The 19,291-nt window shown below is 42.9% G+C and overlaps 2 protein-coding genes and 1 long non-coding RNA gene across 3 annotated transcripts; 1 reads left to right on the forward strand and 2 right to left on the reverse strand.

The window, feature by feature from the left end:
* Positions 1 to 936: 936 nt before the first annotated feature.
* LOC143414067 (uncharacterized) lies at positions 937 to 15,641 on the forward strand. The gene is made up of 3 exons (XR_013094629.1): positions 937 to 993; positions 15,393 to 15,464; positions 15,578 to 15,641. It is a non-coding gene; the product is annotated as an uncharacterized LOC143414067 (long non-coding RNA).
* ccr6b (chemokine (C-C motif) receptor 6b) lies at positions 6,700 to 13,854 on the reverse strand. The gene is made up of 2 exons (XM_014410115.4): positions 13,535 to 13,854; positions 6,700 to 8,897 (listed from the first exon to the last, which is right to left on the reverse strand). Exon 2 carries the CDS (start codon positions 8,886 to 8,888, stop codon positions 7,785 to 7,787), a length of 1,104 nt encoding a protein of 367 aa, XP_014265601.2. The 5' UTR covers positions 8,889 to 8,897; positions 13,535 to 13,854; the 3' UTR covers positions 6,700 to 7,784.
* Positions 15,642 to 15,976: 335 nt separating the features above from the next.
* LOC106675472 (interferon-inducible GTPase 5-like) lies at positions 15,977 to 18,423 on the reverse strand. The gene is made up of 3 exons (XM_014410116.3): positions 18,102 to 18,423; positions 17,165 to 17,730; positions 15,977 to 17,064 (listed from the first exon to the last, which is right to left on the reverse strand). Exons 2-3 carry the CDS (start codon positions 17,727 to 17,729, stop codon positions 16,442 to 16,444), a joined length of 1,188 nt encoding a protein of 395 aa, XP_014265602.2. The 5' UTR covers position 17,730; positions 18,102 to 18,423; the 3' UTR covers positions 15,977 to 16,441.
* Between the last annotated feature and the right edge of the window lie 868 nt (positions 18,424 to 19,291).

A 19,291-nucleotide genomic window follows, 5' to 3' on the forward strand; every position in this document is an offset into this window, starting at 1 on the left:
ACAGTTCAGATTCAATCTGAGCAATTCAAATTCAAATTGAACTTATTCAAATTCAGTTTCTGATGGCACAGATTTCTGCCCATAGCCCGTCCCCTAGCCACTCACATGAGTCAGACTCTGTGTACAGGCTTTTTACAGGTTCCAGGTTTAAAACCAAGAACCCATCAGTCAGGGAGCAAATCTGCTGTGAGCCCCACAGAAAAGTTCTCATCCTTCCTGTAAATGTTCAGATGTTCTGACTTCAGTGCACAGATTATTAGTCACCTGTGCTGCAGTGCTGAATGCAGGGTTGGGCAGATTTTACTGAAGACTGCATGTAAAGTTCATAAGCAAGCTTCACTCTAAATGCTTGCGTGCTTATCTGCCAGCATTAACGATGGCAATCCAGAGCGATCGTAATGGGAGACAGTGATGAGGAAATGTTTGCATGCTCAGTGGAAAAGTTGTGCTCATCAAACCTGGCAGAGAGCTTATTGGCCTCATTTGCAGTAACTGCCTCTCAGGAGGTCTCTGTGGAGCTTCAGCCTGATGTCCTCAACGTTTCTGTTTGTATCACATCTACTGTGATGTTAGCATCAGCAGCTAACTGCTAACAAAGCATCTTTTCATTCAGCATGATTACTTCCTGTTCTTTGTGTCCAGTGTGCTTTGGACTGGACTTAATTCATTCAGTGGCAGTGATACTCAGAAAACACGAGGCATGTTTGACTCATTTATTCCTTCCAGCTGCTCGATGATCTTCGACATGTTTGTGAAACTCGTGTTTTTGTCCTGAACGCTCGCCTCGAGCGCTTTAAAAAAAAGTGAAGCAAGCACCTCCTTATGTCAAACGGCAGCCTTCCATATTTAGACTCGTGAATCTGAGAGGATGCTCACGTTGATAAGTATGGCTGCTTTACACGCACAAAGACCTCAGTTTTATTTATAACTGGTAACAGATGGGACCACCACAAATATGCATCTTGCACAGAGGCGCCATCAGCAGCAGAAAAGGTAATCCTAACAAGCTACTGCAGATGTGTTCAGGCATCGTATCCTCAAATAAAAGTGTCGTCTTAACACTGGAAGCATCGTGCATACATGACATAATGATTCCTGTGCACTGGAGGGGATGGGATGGCAAACAATGTTATTTATGTACAGTCACAGCCGAAATAATCAGCACCCCTGAAATCTTTCCAGAAAAAGCACCATTTCTCCCAGAATATTGTTACAGTTACAAATGTTTTGGTTTACACTTTATTTCGTTTATTTGCATTTGATCAAAAAACCCCAAAAGAACAAAAGTCACATTTGAAGCGTTTCACACAGAACTCGGGCTGGACAAAATTATTGGCATCTTTTCAATATTGTTGGTGAATTGTCTTATGTCAAGCGTATGACGCTTGTTTGAAATCACCTGTGGCAGGAAACAGGTGCTGGCAATGAAGCAATCACACCTGAAGCCAGTAGTAGCGTGAGTGTGCTGCACGGAGGACAGAAAGGAGAGCAGAGAGCTGTCTGAGGACTTGAGAACAAAATATGATTTTTTTTTTTTAAACTTTTGCTCACTTTAGGTTCAGGAACATTTCATCACTTGGTGTAAAAAGATTTCCTTACAGGCAGTAAACTGCTCATTGGGCCATGATGAGCTGAGAGTGACAGATTTGTCTCTGTTGCACATGCTAAAGCACACGGCAGCACTACCTGCTGCCCCGCTGGCTGGTGCTGCTCTCAGTCCCTGAACTCGGACCCACTTTCATCACATCTCCTGCAGACACGAGTGGCTCCGGATGAACTCCACCACACTGCCCTGCATGTTGAAAACAGATGCTGAAAGGGTTGAAGCCTGTGTGGCGTTGCTGCATTAGTCTGTGTGAAAGTGAAGGCTGGGTTGTTTGTTCCTCTTTCCTCCTCAGTCTCTGATTTCATTCTCAGCTTTGCTCTTTTCAGCTTCCAGCGTTTAAGTTACACAAATTAGATTTACAGCTGTAACTCGACGCCAAATAGAGTGCTACATATGACCCCCCTCCCACCAGGGGGAGTCTTTCCCCCCTTATGAAAATACCAAACTGCTTTCCCAGGTCTGTAAAGTGTGATTGCCTAAGCAGAGTGTCTCCTGTGGCTGAAACGCAGACACAGATAAGAGGAGGTTTGATCGTCAGTGTTCTCCAGGTTAGATACGATTATTTCAGGCGTGTGAGTGCTGGGCAGAGTAACGGTTGCTGATAGAGAGCCAAGCATGTGAGGACTGGCCGAGTGCCTTGCTGGCAGATGACTGACTGGCAGATGGGATGACTCGGTGCGTGACTGACTGATCGGCCCGCTGGTTGATTTGCCCGCATTCCTCGGTGGACGCCAGCGGGGTACAGTCTGACCCAGCGTGATAATCCTCTCCTCGCCTCCAGGACCCCCTAATCGGCCCTCCTTCAGGCATAAAATGGGCCAAGCACACACTGGAGGAATGTATGTTCACAGGCACACAAACACAGACTGTGACGCCAAAAAGAACCATCTGTCTGCATCTCTTAAAAAAGAAAGATAAATGACCTGTCTGCAGCTTTCTTCACAGAGCCTGGGAGAAAATAAAACTCTAAATCAGCAAAACCACTGAGAGACACTTGGATGCACGAGGAATCAAAACGAATGCATGTTGGTTTTCATCGATGGAGTTCATCTGCGACCGTATCTCTGAGGCCTGTCGGCGCTGACGGGCTGATGTCAGGTGCTCAGTGAGGGGGGGGGGGGGTGTCTGCAGCTCAGGGTGTTGCCCCTCGGTTGACTACATGACAGCGTGTTAGCATACAAAGACTTGGACATGTCTCCTGGTCCTGGTCTCAGGGTTTGAGTTCTGCACTCCTGATTGATGCGATTGAGTTTCTGTTTGGATTTCTTGGCTGTTTCAGTGCTCGCGGCTGTTTGTTCACTTGGCTTTTCTCGTCTTGTTTGAGGTTTTTCTTCATACTTTGTGTTTCTGTGCCCAGCCGTGCTGCTCTTGGCCCTCACCTGTGTCTAGTCTTCAGTCAGTTCTCTGCATGTTCTCCATATTTCGCCCCGTTTCTTCAGCTCTTTGTCAAAACTTCAGTTTGTTTCGCTGAAGTCGTGCCCTGTTTGTGTGTGATATTCTGTTTCCTTTGGTACTTTGTTGGTGGATATTTGTCTTTGTCTCGTCTTCACACACCTTTGTGTGACACCACGGTGGAGGCTCAAAGAGTTTGGGGTCTTTTACTAATCTGTTGAAATCGCTCTCAGAGATCTAAAAGTGAAAAAATATTCATACGCAGATGATAAGACACTTTTTTTGTTTTTACTTTCTTAAAGATTTGACACCATGACAGCCTCCGCTGTGGTGTACACACAGCAGACCTCAAACATAAGGATCAGGGTGTGGATCCATCTCTCCGTCAGACCTGTTCCTCGGATCTTCAGTTCAGTTCTTGTGTCATTTTCATACATCAGCCTTTGCTCCTGTTTCCCTTCATTAAGATTGACTTGCTGACAGCCGTCCTTCACTGAGAGAGTTTCTGATGAAGCTAGGGTCAGGGGTTAGGGTTCACTAACCCAGGCTTCAATGAACAGAAGATGATCGGCTGAAGGTCCAGATCATCTCTCAGGGCCTCCGTCAGGTTTCTGCTGGATCTTTTGCTCTTTTCTAAAGAACGTACTTTCAGATTCGTCAGCTGTAGATAATTGTTCTCAGGCCTTTTCTCCACAAGTTTTCAGTTCTTCAGGAATCACCCTGTTGGTGCAAAAAATATGCTGTTTCACTGTGTTATCTTTGGGATTTTTAAAAAAAATGCAACTAAAGAACGGTGAATAAATGTGTTTGTGTGACAGGCTGCTGATGACAAAGAGGCCAAAGATGCAGCTCTAAGCTAAGCTGTGACAACACAACACTGGAATGATTCATAGCTCAAAAACACTCCTCTGAAAACGTTCAGATACAAGTGAACAACATCTGGAAATGAGTGAAAAACACCATTGAAAGACTTCAAAAATTGCATTTTTGTTTACAGCACAGTCGCCCCCTGCTGGACATGAGAGAAAAATACAGGTTTAAGGTACTATGGCACTGGCTTCACTTTTGTAATCCGTGTAAGAAATGTTGCACGTCTCCAAATTTAACTTCTAATCAACCAGCAAAGGAACTCAAAGTGTTATTAGCTGTGATTTGTCTCATTTAACCAGGTGTAGATTTGCTAACTAGGACCAGTGCAGCCAGGGCCGGCCCGTGGCATAGGCCGTATAGGCAAATGCTAAGGGCGCCGTCCATCAGGGGGCGCCACGCCAGTGCCACAAATGTTGAAAGAAAAAAAAAAAAAGTTGGTACTATTATTTCTAAATACAAAAAATAATCCCACGTTAATTAAAATGCAAAGTAAAGCTTATTTAATAGAAATATTATTTGTTACAACATTACACTACACTGCTGATGTAGGGGGGCGCCACCTAAAATCTTGCCTAGGGCGCCAGATTGGTTAGGGCCGTTTCTGAGTGCAGCTCCAGTTAAAGCTCACAGATAACCAAATGAGCCCCCACGATGCGTCAGTGACGACTCCTGAGATAATCACTCAGCTGTAAGAGAGAAACCAGTGCTTTCGTTATCAGGTACCAGATGTTTTGACGTTCCTCATGAAAAGGCCGCACAGGAGAGACCTCTCTGAGGCCCTGAGGTATCTATCTATCTCAGCTCATCCATAATAACTGAAAAACATAAAACGAGTCATCTGGAATGAGCCCGGGGCTGATGGGCTCTCTCAGTCAACACGCTAACGTTTTACAAGCTGCCATTTCTGTGACGAGAGGTGGATGCTCATAAATCAGCTGATGCTGTGAGTCCTGACCGCAGAGACCGCTGCCGTTCCCTGCGTAGACGCTCCTCACATCCATGAAACTACCAACAAAGCTAGGCATGCAGTAATGATCCTATCCTGCCCCCTGGTGGTCGTATGTATGTATGCATGTAAGCGGACAGCCCGCAGTGGCTGCAGCTGCGTTTTTCTACAGTGCATGTGTCTGCTTGTTAGAAGCAAAGCAGTGGAAAAAGAAAAAGGAGCCGTCAATTCTACATGTGCTCCAGTCATGTATTTCTCTGCAATTACAGACTCTGTGTAAACATCTTGGTATCAAAGTAAAGCGAACGCTTGTGAGATTTCTTTAGAGGTGTAAATATTACAGCAGAAGTTACTGTGTCAAAGTTACCAAGGCTGGAGCAAAAAGAAGTAAGAATATTTTTTATCACCTAATTTGTTTGTATTATATTGGTTATAAACTCTTTGAAAATATGCACAGTGGACAATAAACTCCAGGAAACCACATATGAGCATCATCTGTGCAAACACAGAAATTACACAGTGGGTTTAATGAGGACACAGGCCGGCGTTTGGCACATTGTGACACATCTGTGAGTAGAAATTTCTGTTGAACAGCAGAAATGATTGAACTTTATTTACAGGCCTAAAAAATGTTTGTTGTTTGAATATTTTTTGAAGAATTACCAACACTCTCAGTATGATGGGATGGTTGACGTTGTGCCCCAGAGTTGATTAAATAGGCTGAACTTCGGCTTCTATTGGCTGATTTGCATGGCTGACAGTAGAATCACAGTAACGTCACTACATTTACATCAGTCCCACAAGTCAAAAGTTGCAAGGTGAGAAAAACGTGCTGTAAAATTTACAACAATTTACGACTCTCTAACTGGGCTGGAAATGGCGATTTGATGTGAACGGCTCTGTGTTGGTGTCCAAGGTGGAGGCCTCACAGAAGGGTCGTAGCAGTTTTGTGGAATCGCTTCATGTTGTAGTTTATCGAACGTGAAACGTCTGCGGTTCGGAGCGTAATGAAAGCGTCGTCTGATTTGTGACGTTCGCTCCAGTAAATCTGAGCTTCGGTTGTTTTTTGTTTCCATACAGTTGGTGAAATGATGCTCTTTTAATTGTTTGTTATTTTACCTGTTTGATGGTCGTAGAAATATTTTTATGAGCTTTTATTTGAGATTCAGGGTTTTTGTGGCTCCCACACGACTGTATTTACATAACAGGTCACACAGACGCAGTCACCTTTGTCTGGATCGAACAAACAAAGCCTGGATCTAGTTATGTGACCGTGTAAGGATTGAGAAGCTATGGGTAAAACTTTAACAGTAATAATTCAACAGTGTTACTAGTGCACATTTGCCTGTACTGTAGTAATGTGTTCACAGTTCATGCTGATGCAGCAGCTTCCAGCAGAGCGCTGCCATTGTTCAAGCGTGGACTGATCTTGTTGTTATAGAGGTTTCTGGAGCAGTGACTGACACAGTTTGGAGTTTCAGTTTTAGGTCAGCCAGCGTTTGATAAAGTGCTTTATGTCTGAGGTACAGCTGTTCAAACACACAGTCTAACACTTTGTGATACTTTTTAAAGGTTTTACACATTTTTCTGGTCAGTACGGCAGCTTTGTCCTCAGTGTTTTTTATCTCTATGGAAACTTTGCAGAGGAACTACAAACGCCAGCACAGATTTTGACTGAAACTAATTTAGTGTATTAGAGACACAGTTTCCTGCTCCAGTGATCATAATTTCTCCATTAATGACAGTTTCATGTGTCATTTCCTGTCCTGAGGCCTTTACGTGGCACAAACAATGACATGTGAGGTACAACATGAACTCACACATCAGTGCTCAATAAAATGTTTTATGTGTGCTTTCAAAAGTCTGACCTGCGCAGAGGTCCCTGTCCTCCACAGCAGGCTGCAGGAGCACATCAGCACATCTGAGAAAGTCATTGTTGGAAACCGCACACGGTGTCACAATCTGCTGCCACACTTCTCTTTTCACTGTTAATCTGATCTACATCTAGTTTTCCCATCTTCCTGTTTCTCCAAAGCCCAGTTTAGCTGTGGTGTTCCCCAGAGCCCCGTGCTCGGCCCACTGCTCTGCTCGGGTTACCCACTTCCTCTCAGACATGATACTCAGAACTGTACGATGATATCTATCCACAGAGAAACCACGCACACAATATCTTAAAAATACATTTTAGTCTGCAAACTTTTGGCACATCCAGTTAAATTAATAATTAATATTGATTAAAACCCTGATATTTTCATACAGTTTTATTCAGATAATGCAAAAACAAAACAAAACACAGGTCTACAAAATGCCAAATATTAAAAACAGCAGGGCAGGTGTACAGCATGCTTCAAGAAAAGAAGATGAGGTTCAAGTGACAGTTATGGGAAGATCCAGAAAATGAAGAAGTTTAGCTTCTTATCTTTAAAAACAGCAGATTTAATCATCATACACAAAAAAGAAGCTCCTGCTGGTGACACGAGAACAGGAATAAACGCCTCGACTGTAATACCAAATTATTCCAACAGGGCGCTTCATTCTCAGATTGCAGGATTATGTGTTTACATGTTCATGTCACAGAAAACCGACCTCGATGTCCCAAACATCCAAACCTGCCCGTTAAAAAAAGTACATTATGTTTAGTTCAGTTAGAGATGCGGTTTATAGCATCAAACTTCATTAGCAAAGAGTACAGTTGCAACCTGCACGACACAGTTACTTCTAAATCACAAGAACAATACGTGAAGTCAAAGCGTGAGATTCTGCTGCTGTGTTTTTAGTTTGATGGATAATAAGCTGCTGTGGTCACCTGTGTTTCTGAGGACAGCTGTTGGACTTGATGTCCAGTTTTGTGTCATATAAACTGGATGCAGTAGATGAGAACATCTCACAGTCTCTATGATTAAAGCACAGTTTCATAGCAAAGCTTGAGAGCGATGAGCGCCAGACTGATTTCCCTTTATAGCTGAAGTGTTAAGCGCTGAACGACGACATGTTGTTGGAGCCTTCCGACAACTTCAGCCCTGACACGCAGATCTCGGACGTGCCACGTGACGAGCGAGCGGTGTAGATGTACCTTTTGCTGAAGCACCAGAGGTCCAGCATGATCTGGCGGAAGTGGTTCCTGAACTTGACCCCGACGAAGGCGTAGAGGAAGGGATTGAGACAGCAGTGCAGGTAAGCGACGGTCCTGCAGATGTTGAGAAATTTGAGTTTAAGGTTCTCGGCGTCGCAGCTCCTCTGCTTGAACAGAGACAGCATGTGGATCAGCAGGGTCACGTTGTACGGAAGATGGCAGACGATGAAGACAGCAACGACCGCCAACACCACCCGGACGGCCTTGTGCCGCTGGTTGCTCTGCGCCCTCAGCAGCGTGTAGATGATGCAGGAGTAGCAGAACGCCATCATGCACAGTGGCAGCAGGAAGCCAACAGCCATCTGGAGGCTGGGTACCAGCAGCTTCACGAGCGCCGCAGTTTCAGTCTGGTTGAAAGACATCTGACACATCACGGTGACGCGGTCAGACCCCGGGGAGTTATCTTCAGAGGGTTCAGTGTAGATGAGCGTGGGGAGAGTTAACGCCACTGCAAACACCCAAACCGCCAAGCAGATCAGGCGGCTGTAGACGAGGGCACGGGAGCGCGTCCCAAAGGAGCGCGTCGCCCGAACAATCGCGATGTACCGATCGCAGCTGATACAGGCGAGCAGCAGCATGCCGCTGTAGAGGTTAATGCTGTAGGACGACCGGAGCACCTTACAGGCCACCCTGCCCATCGACCAATCGTGCTGCTCGTTGTATATGACGAACGGAAGTGTAGCCACGAAGATCAGGTCGGCCACGGCCATGTTGAAGAGGTAGACGTCCGTCATGGTCTTGGTTCTCTTGTAGAAGCTGTAAGTCACCATCACCAGGACGTTGCCAATCAGGCCGAATCCGCAGATGATGGAGTGGATCAAAGTCTGGGTGATGACCTCACTGGCGTCAGGATCCATGATGCAGAAGCCGTCGTCATCGATATATGTCTCAGTACCGTTGTCATAGTCACCGAATGTCGCGTTTGCAGGACTCTCCGTCATGTTTGCGACCTGGAGAAGAAAAGAAACATGATGAGTGAAGCACTGACTGGAGACATTTGCAGAAGGACCTGAAACACGCTGTCAGTGAAGCTTTGATCATGTGATGTTGTTCAGGTTGAGCAATGAGAAAAGAGACTTCAGAGAGGATCTCCGGCCTCCATTGTTCCCAGTAGATCTGACGTGTTATTTAATGCTCCACCGCTCACAGAAACCAGACGTTGTACATTGTAAAAAACGCTTGTTTATAAAGAATTAAAACACATAAATTGTGAATGTTTCCTGAAAGCTGTCCAGCTGCTGCGCTGCCTGGGTTCGCCGTCCTGGAGCCGACCTTTCTCGTGTCTTTGGGTCAGTCATGTTGACATCAAGGATCCCTCCAGCGTGAAGTGTCTGACGTGCTACATGAGCTGAAGCCGCGGCGTCTGCTTCCACCAGTCAGTGAAGGTCTCGCAGTCACATGTGGGTGTTTTGGTCTGTGCCTCTAATAGCTTCCTGTTTCTGCCACGTATCCACATAAAGCCGCCACAGCAGCTCCGACCTTAAACTTCAGCACAGTGTCTTTGGTGGTTTTTGTGTTCCTGTCTGCTCTGTGCCACATAACGATCTCTTCTCCAGATGAGTCTGTCTCATCCATTTAACAGCAAACTCAGCAGAACGAGTCTGAGACGCAGATGCAAAAGTTTCAGGACACTGAAGTTGTAAAAGTTTACACACCGCCTGATTTCTAAATGTATGATCGTGTGACGAATAATATTGTAATAATAATTTTTAACATTGAACCAATTTTAATTTGAATCAGATCCTTTGATTTGAAGGAAAACTTTGTAACATCAGTTGTGTTGGGTAGTTTGTGATGTGATTCTCACAAACAGCTGAATTACTGTGATTTCTGTCCTGATCTAAAGCTGCAGTTTTACTTCCAGATGTAGAAATCTGTGGTGCCAAAAAAAAAGCCAAAATTAATCATCTGTGTGATGACACCAAAGGAAAGCCCTGTGCCATCATTAGAAAGCAGGTTTGACCTCTGACAGACCACTGCGCTGTCTGATGAAAGAAGATATGAAGAGTTCAGCACCAACAATACAAATCAATCCAGCACAGCGTGCACCCTGCACACACCGGGGGTTGAGACTCCTCACACCTTTTCTGGTGGTTTCAGAAAATAAACCATCGTTCTGTGTCAGCTGTTCCTCTGGTTATGAATGACCCACTTTCAGCCCGAGGCGACGCCTGCACAGGTACGCCGTGCTTTGTGCTTCGCTTAGAAAATGATCCGATTGTTATCAGAGGGCATCTCAGATGTAATGAGGTCAAAAAACAAACACTAAGAGCCAAACTGAAGTGAGAAAATCACAAAAAAGGGAGTGCAGAGGCTTTGTGTCTGCAGAACTGCACTTTTTTGCATTGTTCAAACACAAACGAAGATTCTCTGAATCAGATTCTGATTTCTGAAGAAGCCGGCGAGCTCTAACCTCCAGTCCGGATAACATTTCATTCACTCGTTAATTTATTTATTTGTCAATAAAACTATGCTGTCGGATGAGAAGTTAAAATCGGTCTAGATGCAGACAAACCAAATATAATGATGTCAAATCCAAACAGTCAGAATCTTCACAGACTGGCTTTTACTGCTGAGTTTAACTGTTTAGTATTTAGTATTTATTTATTTATTGTCATTGTCAGAGAACAATGAAATTGTTGGGTCAATTTTAGAGTTTTTATGCTTCATTTCAGTTTGTGGCTGTGAGGTCGTCACATCTGTGGCTGTAAAACTGTTTCAGAGCTCGTTTGAATCATTACTAACATAAAAAACAAGATCAGATTTATTATTGTTATTGTTGAGAATCAGAGGAACTAACGTGATGAACTAAACGTGTGGATAAAATGTAACAGTTTCAGATTCACTGAATCTAGATTTTATCACCTCGCTGTTAAATTTTGTGCTTTTTCCAGGAGAAATCTTTAAACTATTTTTAGTAAAAAAAATAAATTTTGAAGTTTTTTTTTTTTAATAAAGCATTTTTACTTGAGATCAAACCAGGCCACACGTGGGCCGTGACCTACAGACAGTGTGTCACCTTGATGAGATTAAAGTACCTCATTTGACCTTCTTTGAAATCCTTTCGCAGAATTAAATCATCTAAGACTTCAAACGTCACTTCTTAAACACGACGACTCAGAACTGTTCACAGTTTTTCTGATCTGAGCTGATATAAAGCAGCGAGGGTGGGAGAGTGTGAGAGGCAGAGGAGGATGAAGGGAGGAAGATGGAGGGCAGCGCGTACAGACAGTCCTAACCCATATAAAAAGCAGAGGACATGCAAAGTGTGAGATTTAAATGTCTCACTTTTGATGCATTCATGAACGTGGGTCTGTGCAAGGATCCGTCTGCAGGCTTTGAAGCTGTTTCCCACATGAGCTCGTTCATTGTGTCTTTGAACAACGTGTGATTACAAAGCTGCTAAAATACAGATAATTAAACAGGAAAAGTTTCATTTTTAGTTCCTCTCCACCAACAGTAGTGTTTGAGTTAAACATGCCTGTAACAAAAATAAGCCCACATAACAACAACAACAACAACAATAATAATAATAATAATAATAATAATAATAATAATAATAATAATAATAATAATAATTATTATTATCATTATTATTATTATTATTATTAATCCCAGAAATTACATGAAATGAAAACTAAAACTTATAAAGCAACTAAATCAAAAAAATCTGTTTAAATTTAACTAAAAAAATCCAACATGATAATAATTCTGCTTGTTCAGCTGTTTATAATGAAAACAGCAGGAAACGGAGAGAGCTGACCTTCAAAGTAAAAACTTTTAAGCAGCATTAATAATTAATATTATGTGTTGTTTCTTTGTTAAATTTTAATTCATTGATCTGAGGAGACTCCTGTGGGTCCTGAGGTCAGGGCCCAGCAGTCACTGGGACGCCGGCTCACATATTTCACACCTTTTCACGCTTCCCACCAAATTAAAATGCTATGTTTAACACATGAAGCTTTACATGGACATGATAATAATAATATTTAAGTGTGGGCTGAGTGTGCCGGTGCTCTGGTTTCCTCCTGCAGGCCACAGACTTGCATGTAGGGTTAATTAGTGGCTGTAAATTAGCTGCAGGTGTGACTCGTCTGTAATCTGAGGTCCAGCTCTGCTTTTACTTCACGTGTTTGTAGAATTGCTGTAACACGTTTCTGTAGCTGCGTTAACAATGAAGCCTCTGCAGCGCCGTCATTAGTCTGACTGACTGTGTCTGTCTCCTAATGTGTGGTTTGCCAATAAGACAGTTTTGGTGCATTGGTGAGGTTTGAAAGTTGAGTTTGGGGTTTAGAGATTTGAGTCACAGCAGTTGTGGAAAAACCATCAAAGCAGATAGAAACGAGGGATGGAAAGAGTTTGGGCGAGCAAGAAGGCGTCAGTTATTTCACATGAAATCAGAGCGCGATGGATCCGCACGAGAGGAGGAAGCATCAGGACAACTTAATGTTCCAGTCACTTGTTTTCGTTTGCTTTTTCCTCACACAGCATTCGTGCTTCTTATAATTATGATAGATGACACAAAAAAACAAGGTCATGGCTCCTCCCACCCGAACGCCTCAGAATCTTTTTTTTTAGGTACATTAACTCGTTTTTTTAATGAAGCATTATTATTATTGTTTTAATGAAACATTGCTACACTTTACTTTCATACTGTGGATGTTTTCTGAGTTCCAGGCCCTGAAATCCACAGCCAGTGGGTTCAGATTTAAGCATTGAAAAAAAATTCCAGCATTTTTTAACAATGTCACAAATCCATCAGATGTTCACATGAAATGTTCAAAGCTGAGAAACACATTGAAGCTCTGTTTAAAAACCAAAGTGTTGGAGCCACAAGAGTCCAGAGCTACAGATGGTTTTCGCTGACAGGCTGTGAGCATCGGTATAAATAAACTGCAGCGGTTTGATATCTGTGACACAGAGGAGCAGAAACCAACCTCAGTGTCCTGATGTTTGATCTGTTTCTGATAAATCACAGTGCATTCTGGGTAAACCTTCGAGGCTCGTATTAGCATGTGGAGCAGGTAGCAGTCAGATTAATCTGTATTTGACCCCACGATCGTCTTAATTACGTGATTACCTGATATGTATCGTTCTGTTTCTGGAATGAGGAGGCAGGACATGGATGCTGTTTTCACAGCTTTGAGGAAACACATTTAAGTTCTGAGTAAATGGACCCTGCAGCGCCGCGATAAAGACACAAACAAGAACTTGAACTTCTTTAAAAACCTGCCGTGAGGAACAAATGTGACAGGCTGATATTGCTCTCACTTTACCTCTTTCAGTTCTCACTACCCTCAGTGAGGCTGTTATTAATGAGAAAGGCAGTAAAGAAAAGACAACACCTTTCTAAAAATGCAAACTGGGAACAAACAGGGTTTCATGTTTTTGCAGAACTGGCAGTTCTCCAAATATGAAATAATATCTGTGAAAGGCATTTTATCCTTTAAAGTCTGATCATTTCTTTAAAACTTTAAAATTAATTCTGTGTTGCATCTAAACAAACGTTTCTTTAGATGCAGCACAGTGAAAACAGACACACTAAAATCACAATGCAGTGAGACAGTAAAGTGTAGAGCATGCATACCTTGCAGAGCGTTCTCCCTGAGCCGATATTTTTCTGACTCCTGACAGAGCGGCGGCTCTTTAACAGCTCCTCGCTCTGTGTGGGTAAGAAGACGGTGATGGCACCACAAAGAACAAAACCTCAAAGCAGGCACAGTCAAAGCCACGTTCTCTCGGGCTCGATGACTGTGAAAAGCTCCTCTGATCTTCGCACTCACACGGAGCTTCCTTATCTGATGGTTTGATCAGCAAAGCCGTCACCAGCCGCGTGGGGACGTTCTCCCTACGCGATTTACCCGCCCCCACAAAGGTCACGTCTGACACGAAGGATTTCTCTTTTTTGTGGGAAACTGTAACATTTGATTTGCTGGCTTTATTTAAAAATGCTAATCTGTTGCCTTAAAACAAACAAACAACAACTTTAGAGTTATGAGATACATTAGTTAAATAAACCCGGCCTAGATTTGGAAGGAGAACCCACAATATTTGCATTGTGTGTCATCCGTGTGCTCCATACACCGCACTGTTACAGTAACACCAGTGACAGTGGTTTGTTACAGTAATAGTAAAAATAAAGTACACCTTTCCTCTATTCTGAGGTCTTTACATATCAGGGAATCATGAAATTCATCCTTTATCAAACACAGCAAGAACGATCTTCTTTGGACAGACGAGACCAGCGTGCAGATGTTTGCAGCACCAGGCCTGATGTGAGTCATAAATCCTGTGTACATCAAAGTAGTATTTACTCATCTGTGAGGTCGTCTGTTCCACAGCTACAACTGGGACCAAACTGGGACCAAACAATCAACAGAACAATGATCCCACACAGAGGAAATCTAAAAAGCATTTCTGGGATTTTTATTAGTTATTTATTAACAGCATTATCAGTGGAAAACAGGTAAATGTACAAATAAATACTGGATACCAAATCAAACATCCAGAAGAATCCAAGTTTCTTTCTTTCTGTATTTTTAATACAGTTTTACATAATATAACATGTTATACTTTATTTAATAAAATAAATTCCATTCAAAATAACAGTTAATAAGTAAATAAACTTCAAAACATTTGAGGTTTTTGCAGGAAGTTTGCCTCCATCTCTGTTGTTTTCTAACTTTGAACAGAAACTGATGATGTCAGACGTCAGCTGCAGGTTTTCTGGGAGTTTGAGAGCAAAGCTGAACTTTATTTCTCTGTATTTACGGGATAATATCTGAGACAACAATCAGAGATTGCTCCACAAAGCACCAAGTTCACCAAACTCTAACTTTTAACTCAGAGTTTCCAGTTTCACAGAAACGCATGTAGGTGACAGGACAGATTCACTGTGGCAACGGGTAAACAACGAGCAGAGCTTCAGGGAACTGAGGAAGATGAAGACGATCAATGTGGGGCATCATCATCACTCAGTCACCATCTGGCCAACTTGTAGATTATAGATAAAACTGCAGTTCTGCCAAATTTCACATCTGAGTTTTAAATCCAAAGATTCAGCTTCACAGGGATGAAGAGCAGGTGGAAAAAACTGGAGATAATAATACGAATCAAACAGATGAGGCCGAGTTTACTGACAGACCTGTGATATTAATGTCAGTCAGATATTCACAACATCACCTGTGATTATTTTCCATCCCTGTAACTGATCACAACCCAGTAAACGATTGATCACTGATCAGCGTGTGCTCCGTGTTTAGATTTAGATTTCTCTGTGTGAATGTTCACTGCAGTGCGTCTCCTGTTTCCTCTCCTGCTGCTGTTTGTGGCTCCAAAACAAACTGACAGTATTTGGTAGTGAAATGGCGCCACCTCGTGTCTATGCGATGCATTTCACTGACGTCACAGCCAGTTCAAGTTCATCCTTCCTGTCTTTGTTACAGGTGATGAGGCTGTCATCGAAGGACTCAGGATACATCTGATGGCTGCAGTCTGTTCTGTTATTTCCTAGATGCGTTAGTATTCTCCACCATTAATCCTCATTCTGTTTTGTGCATAACGTAAATCTACACCACAGAGTCAAGGTATCTAATATTGCGTCCACCCTGCACCCTGTACATGCACACAGGTGGACGACGTCTTATGCAGAAGGTGCACTCTGAAACAGACAGGAAACTGTAAGGTGGAGACAGCCTCTGGGTGGTGTAGAAGAGTATCAGATGACTGAAGTGCTGAGGTAAGTTATAAATGATATAGTGGCTGACCTACACACTAACACTGATATTTATTTATCAATAACATTTTATTAATAATAAACAGGTGTGATGGTGATAAGTAATATAATTCATATCGTTATTATTTGTGTTGTAGTTTCTCACTTTGGCCACCAGAGGGCAGTGAACACTCATCACAATCCACAGTCAACAGCAAGTAAAAACATCAAAACAACCCCTGATTCTCACATTACATCAAACAGTCTGTTTAACTCTGGAAGCTATGATGTGAAAATATAATACAGCAAAACAACCAGTTTCATCACAATTTATTCAAACAACAAGACATGTTTGAGTAAAGGTAGAAACAGCTCAGATAAATTAAGTTCAGTGAAGTCCCTACAAATCAGAGAAAACCCCAACAATCAGACATCACTCTATGACGAAAGACCTGGTGACAGAGGGAAGGAAAAACTGCCTTTAACAGGAAGGAGACCCAGGAAGTTCAGCCATCTGCCGCAACTAGTTGAAGCTGGGTCATCGTATCTCCTGATGTCCTGAGGAAGCACTTACACAAAGGAAAAAACATGACAATGACTCAGACTTCTACACTTTACACAGTTCATATCTGAATAATATGATGATGTTTGTTTCTGTATGTATGTGATGATGAGAAAAGTTTGAGTGTGAAGCTGACCAGCTGTGCAAGGAGACTGGTTTACTGAGTTTCATGTGTAAATCCCAGTTTCACTGAGTTTCATTGCCTTTTCCTTTCACGCTCAGACCAGAGCCTTATTTAACACCTTCTGAGCGTCTTCAGCGAGCTGGTTGAGGATAAAGTTCAGAACTCTGTAGGTTGTGACGAAGGAGAGGCTCATGGCTACCGGGATTCCCACTATCGGAATGAATCTGGATACTTCCTCTGCTCCAATTAATCCAGCTGCTCCTCCAAGTTGGGCGAACACCTTCAGGAAGAGCTCTTTAGTAATTTCCTTCGCAGCCACTGGTGAAATGATGACATCACGCAGCTCAGTGTATGACACAGCTGTTCTGATAGCGAGTCTCTTCAGAGATTGGACATCGAGACCAAACGCATGTACAAAATGTGTGACAGCACCAATGAGCACAGCAACATCAACAGCAACAGAAAGCCCAGGAACGGGAACAGCTGCAGCAGCTGCAGACAGAGTGGCCAAGAGGTATAAGTGTACCTTTAAAGCCTTTTTCTTCTTGCTGATGACGTCGGGGTTGACGTTGGGCATGACATACAGCAGAGTGTCTCTCTTATCTTTGGGAAGCTCTGTCTCTAAGGTCTCTTGTAAGAGAGAGAAGTCGTACTTGTGGAGCTGAAAACTCGACATTAGGAAGACTCGTGGAGACTCGATGCCCAAGTCTTTGAGTCCTGCGTCACAGAGGAAACATGTCAACACCATCAGATTCATACAAATAAAAAACGATTAAAAACGAGATTTAAATGATTTTGAAAACTCGACCTCACTCACGTTGAACGCAGTCGTCTCTGATTTTTGTGAGAGTTTTCTCTTTGCTGGAGTCGGAAACACTTTCCTCGGCTCGGATATCGTTGTCAATCTTTGAGCGAACAAAGTAGAAATTTTTCTTCATCTTCTGAATCTTCTGAGCGAGTTTCACGTCATTTTCTCTGAAGCGAGTGTCTGAGATGATGAGGAAGAAGTCATACTTGTCAAACCCAACAAGCTTCAGGTATTTCCTTGCTGGGAAGTCTTTGGTTCCGATTCCAGGAAGATCCCATAAAGTGACGTTGGGATTATCTGGATGGGGGTACGGTGTGACCTCCGACGTCGTTTCTGTAACACCAGTAGGAGCAGCTCCCTCGTCTCTGTTCTTTATCCCCCTGAAGGCATTAATAAAGGTGGATTTACCTGCACCACTTTCTCCTGTGATGGCGATATTTAACGAGACATTGGTTTGCTTTTCTAAATATTCTTTAATCCTTTTTGCTGCTCCGGCCGTGTCGTTGTTCTTCAGGGCTTCTTTAACTCCAGGAATTTGTTCTGGGCACGAATCATCTGGATCCTCCATGCTCATCCTGACAGAAAGAAAAACATAAAGACTTTTATTTTGGAATGCAGACATATACTATTGATAATCAGTAATGTTACTGACGGCACACGGACACAGCACATGTGGGCAGTAAGTGATTAAAGGTAAAACGTTAAATGTCGGTAAAAGACGTGTTTATATGAGAAAACACTGAGGCCACCAAAGTCTCTTCCTGGGGTTTGTTGAGTATTTTTACATCCAACATTAACATTAATTTACAAATAATATCTTTCTATAAACCTGAAACTTTTCCTTTTCCTTGACTTGAAAAAATAATTTGTGCTTATTCTCATTCTTGTTCTGATAGGACAGCAAACCTGTCACTTAACTAAGTTTAAGGTAACAGCAGGTACTCACTGGATTCTTCGTACTGTTGACACACACACAGCTGGATCAGCAACAACAGCGATCGGTGCTTCAGTTTGTTCTCACCTGGTTGTTATAGAGGTGCAGAACAGGTGAGGGCAGATCCACAGAGAGCGACCGATGAAAATGCTGCAAACTGAACCAACCAGTTTGTTTTTACTCTTTTTTTAACTGCAGGGCCCTATTTCAGGAAGCCGGTTTAGTGCAAACTCTGAGTAAGTATACCCTGAGTTAACGAAAACTCTGGGTTTTCGGTTTCACAAAGCGAGTTTAGATTAATTCTGAGTGAGTTACTATGACGACACACTCCGTGAAGCTAACCTGCCCCCTAGCAGGTTAGCTTCAACTAACCCTGACTGTCCCCGCCTCTTTGTCGGAAACCTGACTGTAGGAAGTGTCAGACATGGCGTGCCCCTTCCTTGAAGAGCCAGTAGATGTTGAAGCCCAAATTCTCCGCAGAGCTCTCCGCCGGGAGAGAGTGATTAGAGCGCGTTTGGACATTTTATCATTTCCTGATGATTTTCTGTGTGAACGTTACCGTTTTTCAGCACAATCTATAATTTCTTTGAATAACATCCTCAGGCCTAATATTGCTCATGTGACACATCGCGGACATTCTCTCAGTTCTGTACATATTATTTGTATTGCACTTCGTTTTTTGCAAACGGGAGCTTTCTGTATAATATTGGTGACGCTGAGCACGTTTCCAAGGCTACCGTCTGTCGGGCAGTCAGGAATGTTACAGTTGCACTGAAACGTCTCCTGCACTCGTTTGTGGTGTTCCCCGGTCATAGACCCACAAGATTTATCAAAGAGGGATTCCACAAAATTGCAGGTATCAGGATGAAGAAAACTTAATTCATTATATGGTGATACTTGAACTACTACTTAAATTTTACATTTATGTTCACGGTTCCCAGGCGTGATTGGCTGTATAGATGGCACTCACATTCCAATCATTGCTCCTTCAGTAAATGAAGGAGACTATGTGAACAGGAAGTCTTTCCACAGCATTAATGTACAGGTACATAGTTCCCTGTAGCATTTCAAACTAACAAATTATTTCATTATAGTAATGGATGCTAATTTGTGTTCTCTGCACTGTGAAGATCATATGTGATGCTGCCAACATTATGACAAATGTGGAAGCCAACTGCTCAGCCTCTGTGAGTGGTGGTGGT

The sequence above is a fragment of the Maylandia zebra genome, linkage group LG19 (genome assembly GCF_041146795.1).
Source record: "Maylandia zebra isolate NMK-2024a linkage group LG19, Mzebra_GT3a, whole genome shotgun sequence".
Lineage (NCBI taxonomy): Eukaryota > Metazoa > Chordata > Actinopteri > Cichliformes > Cichlidae > Maylandia > Maylandia zebra.

What these genes read in the sequence shown, in the direction of transcription:
- LOC106675472 (XM_014410116.3), bottom strand. Translation starts at nt 17,729, where the DNA reads ATGAGCATGGAGGATCCAGATGATTCGTGCCCAGAACAAATTCCTGGA. An exon ending in CAGAGACGACTGCGTTCAAC is followed by an intron (nt 17,065 to 17,164) that starts GTGAGTGAGGTC and finishes TCTGTGACGCAG; the next exon opens with GACTCAAAGACTTGGGCATC.
- ccr6b (XM_014410115.4), bottom strand. Translation starts at nt 8,888, where the DNA reads ATGACGGAGAGTCCTGCAAACGCGACATTCGGTGACTATGACAACGGT.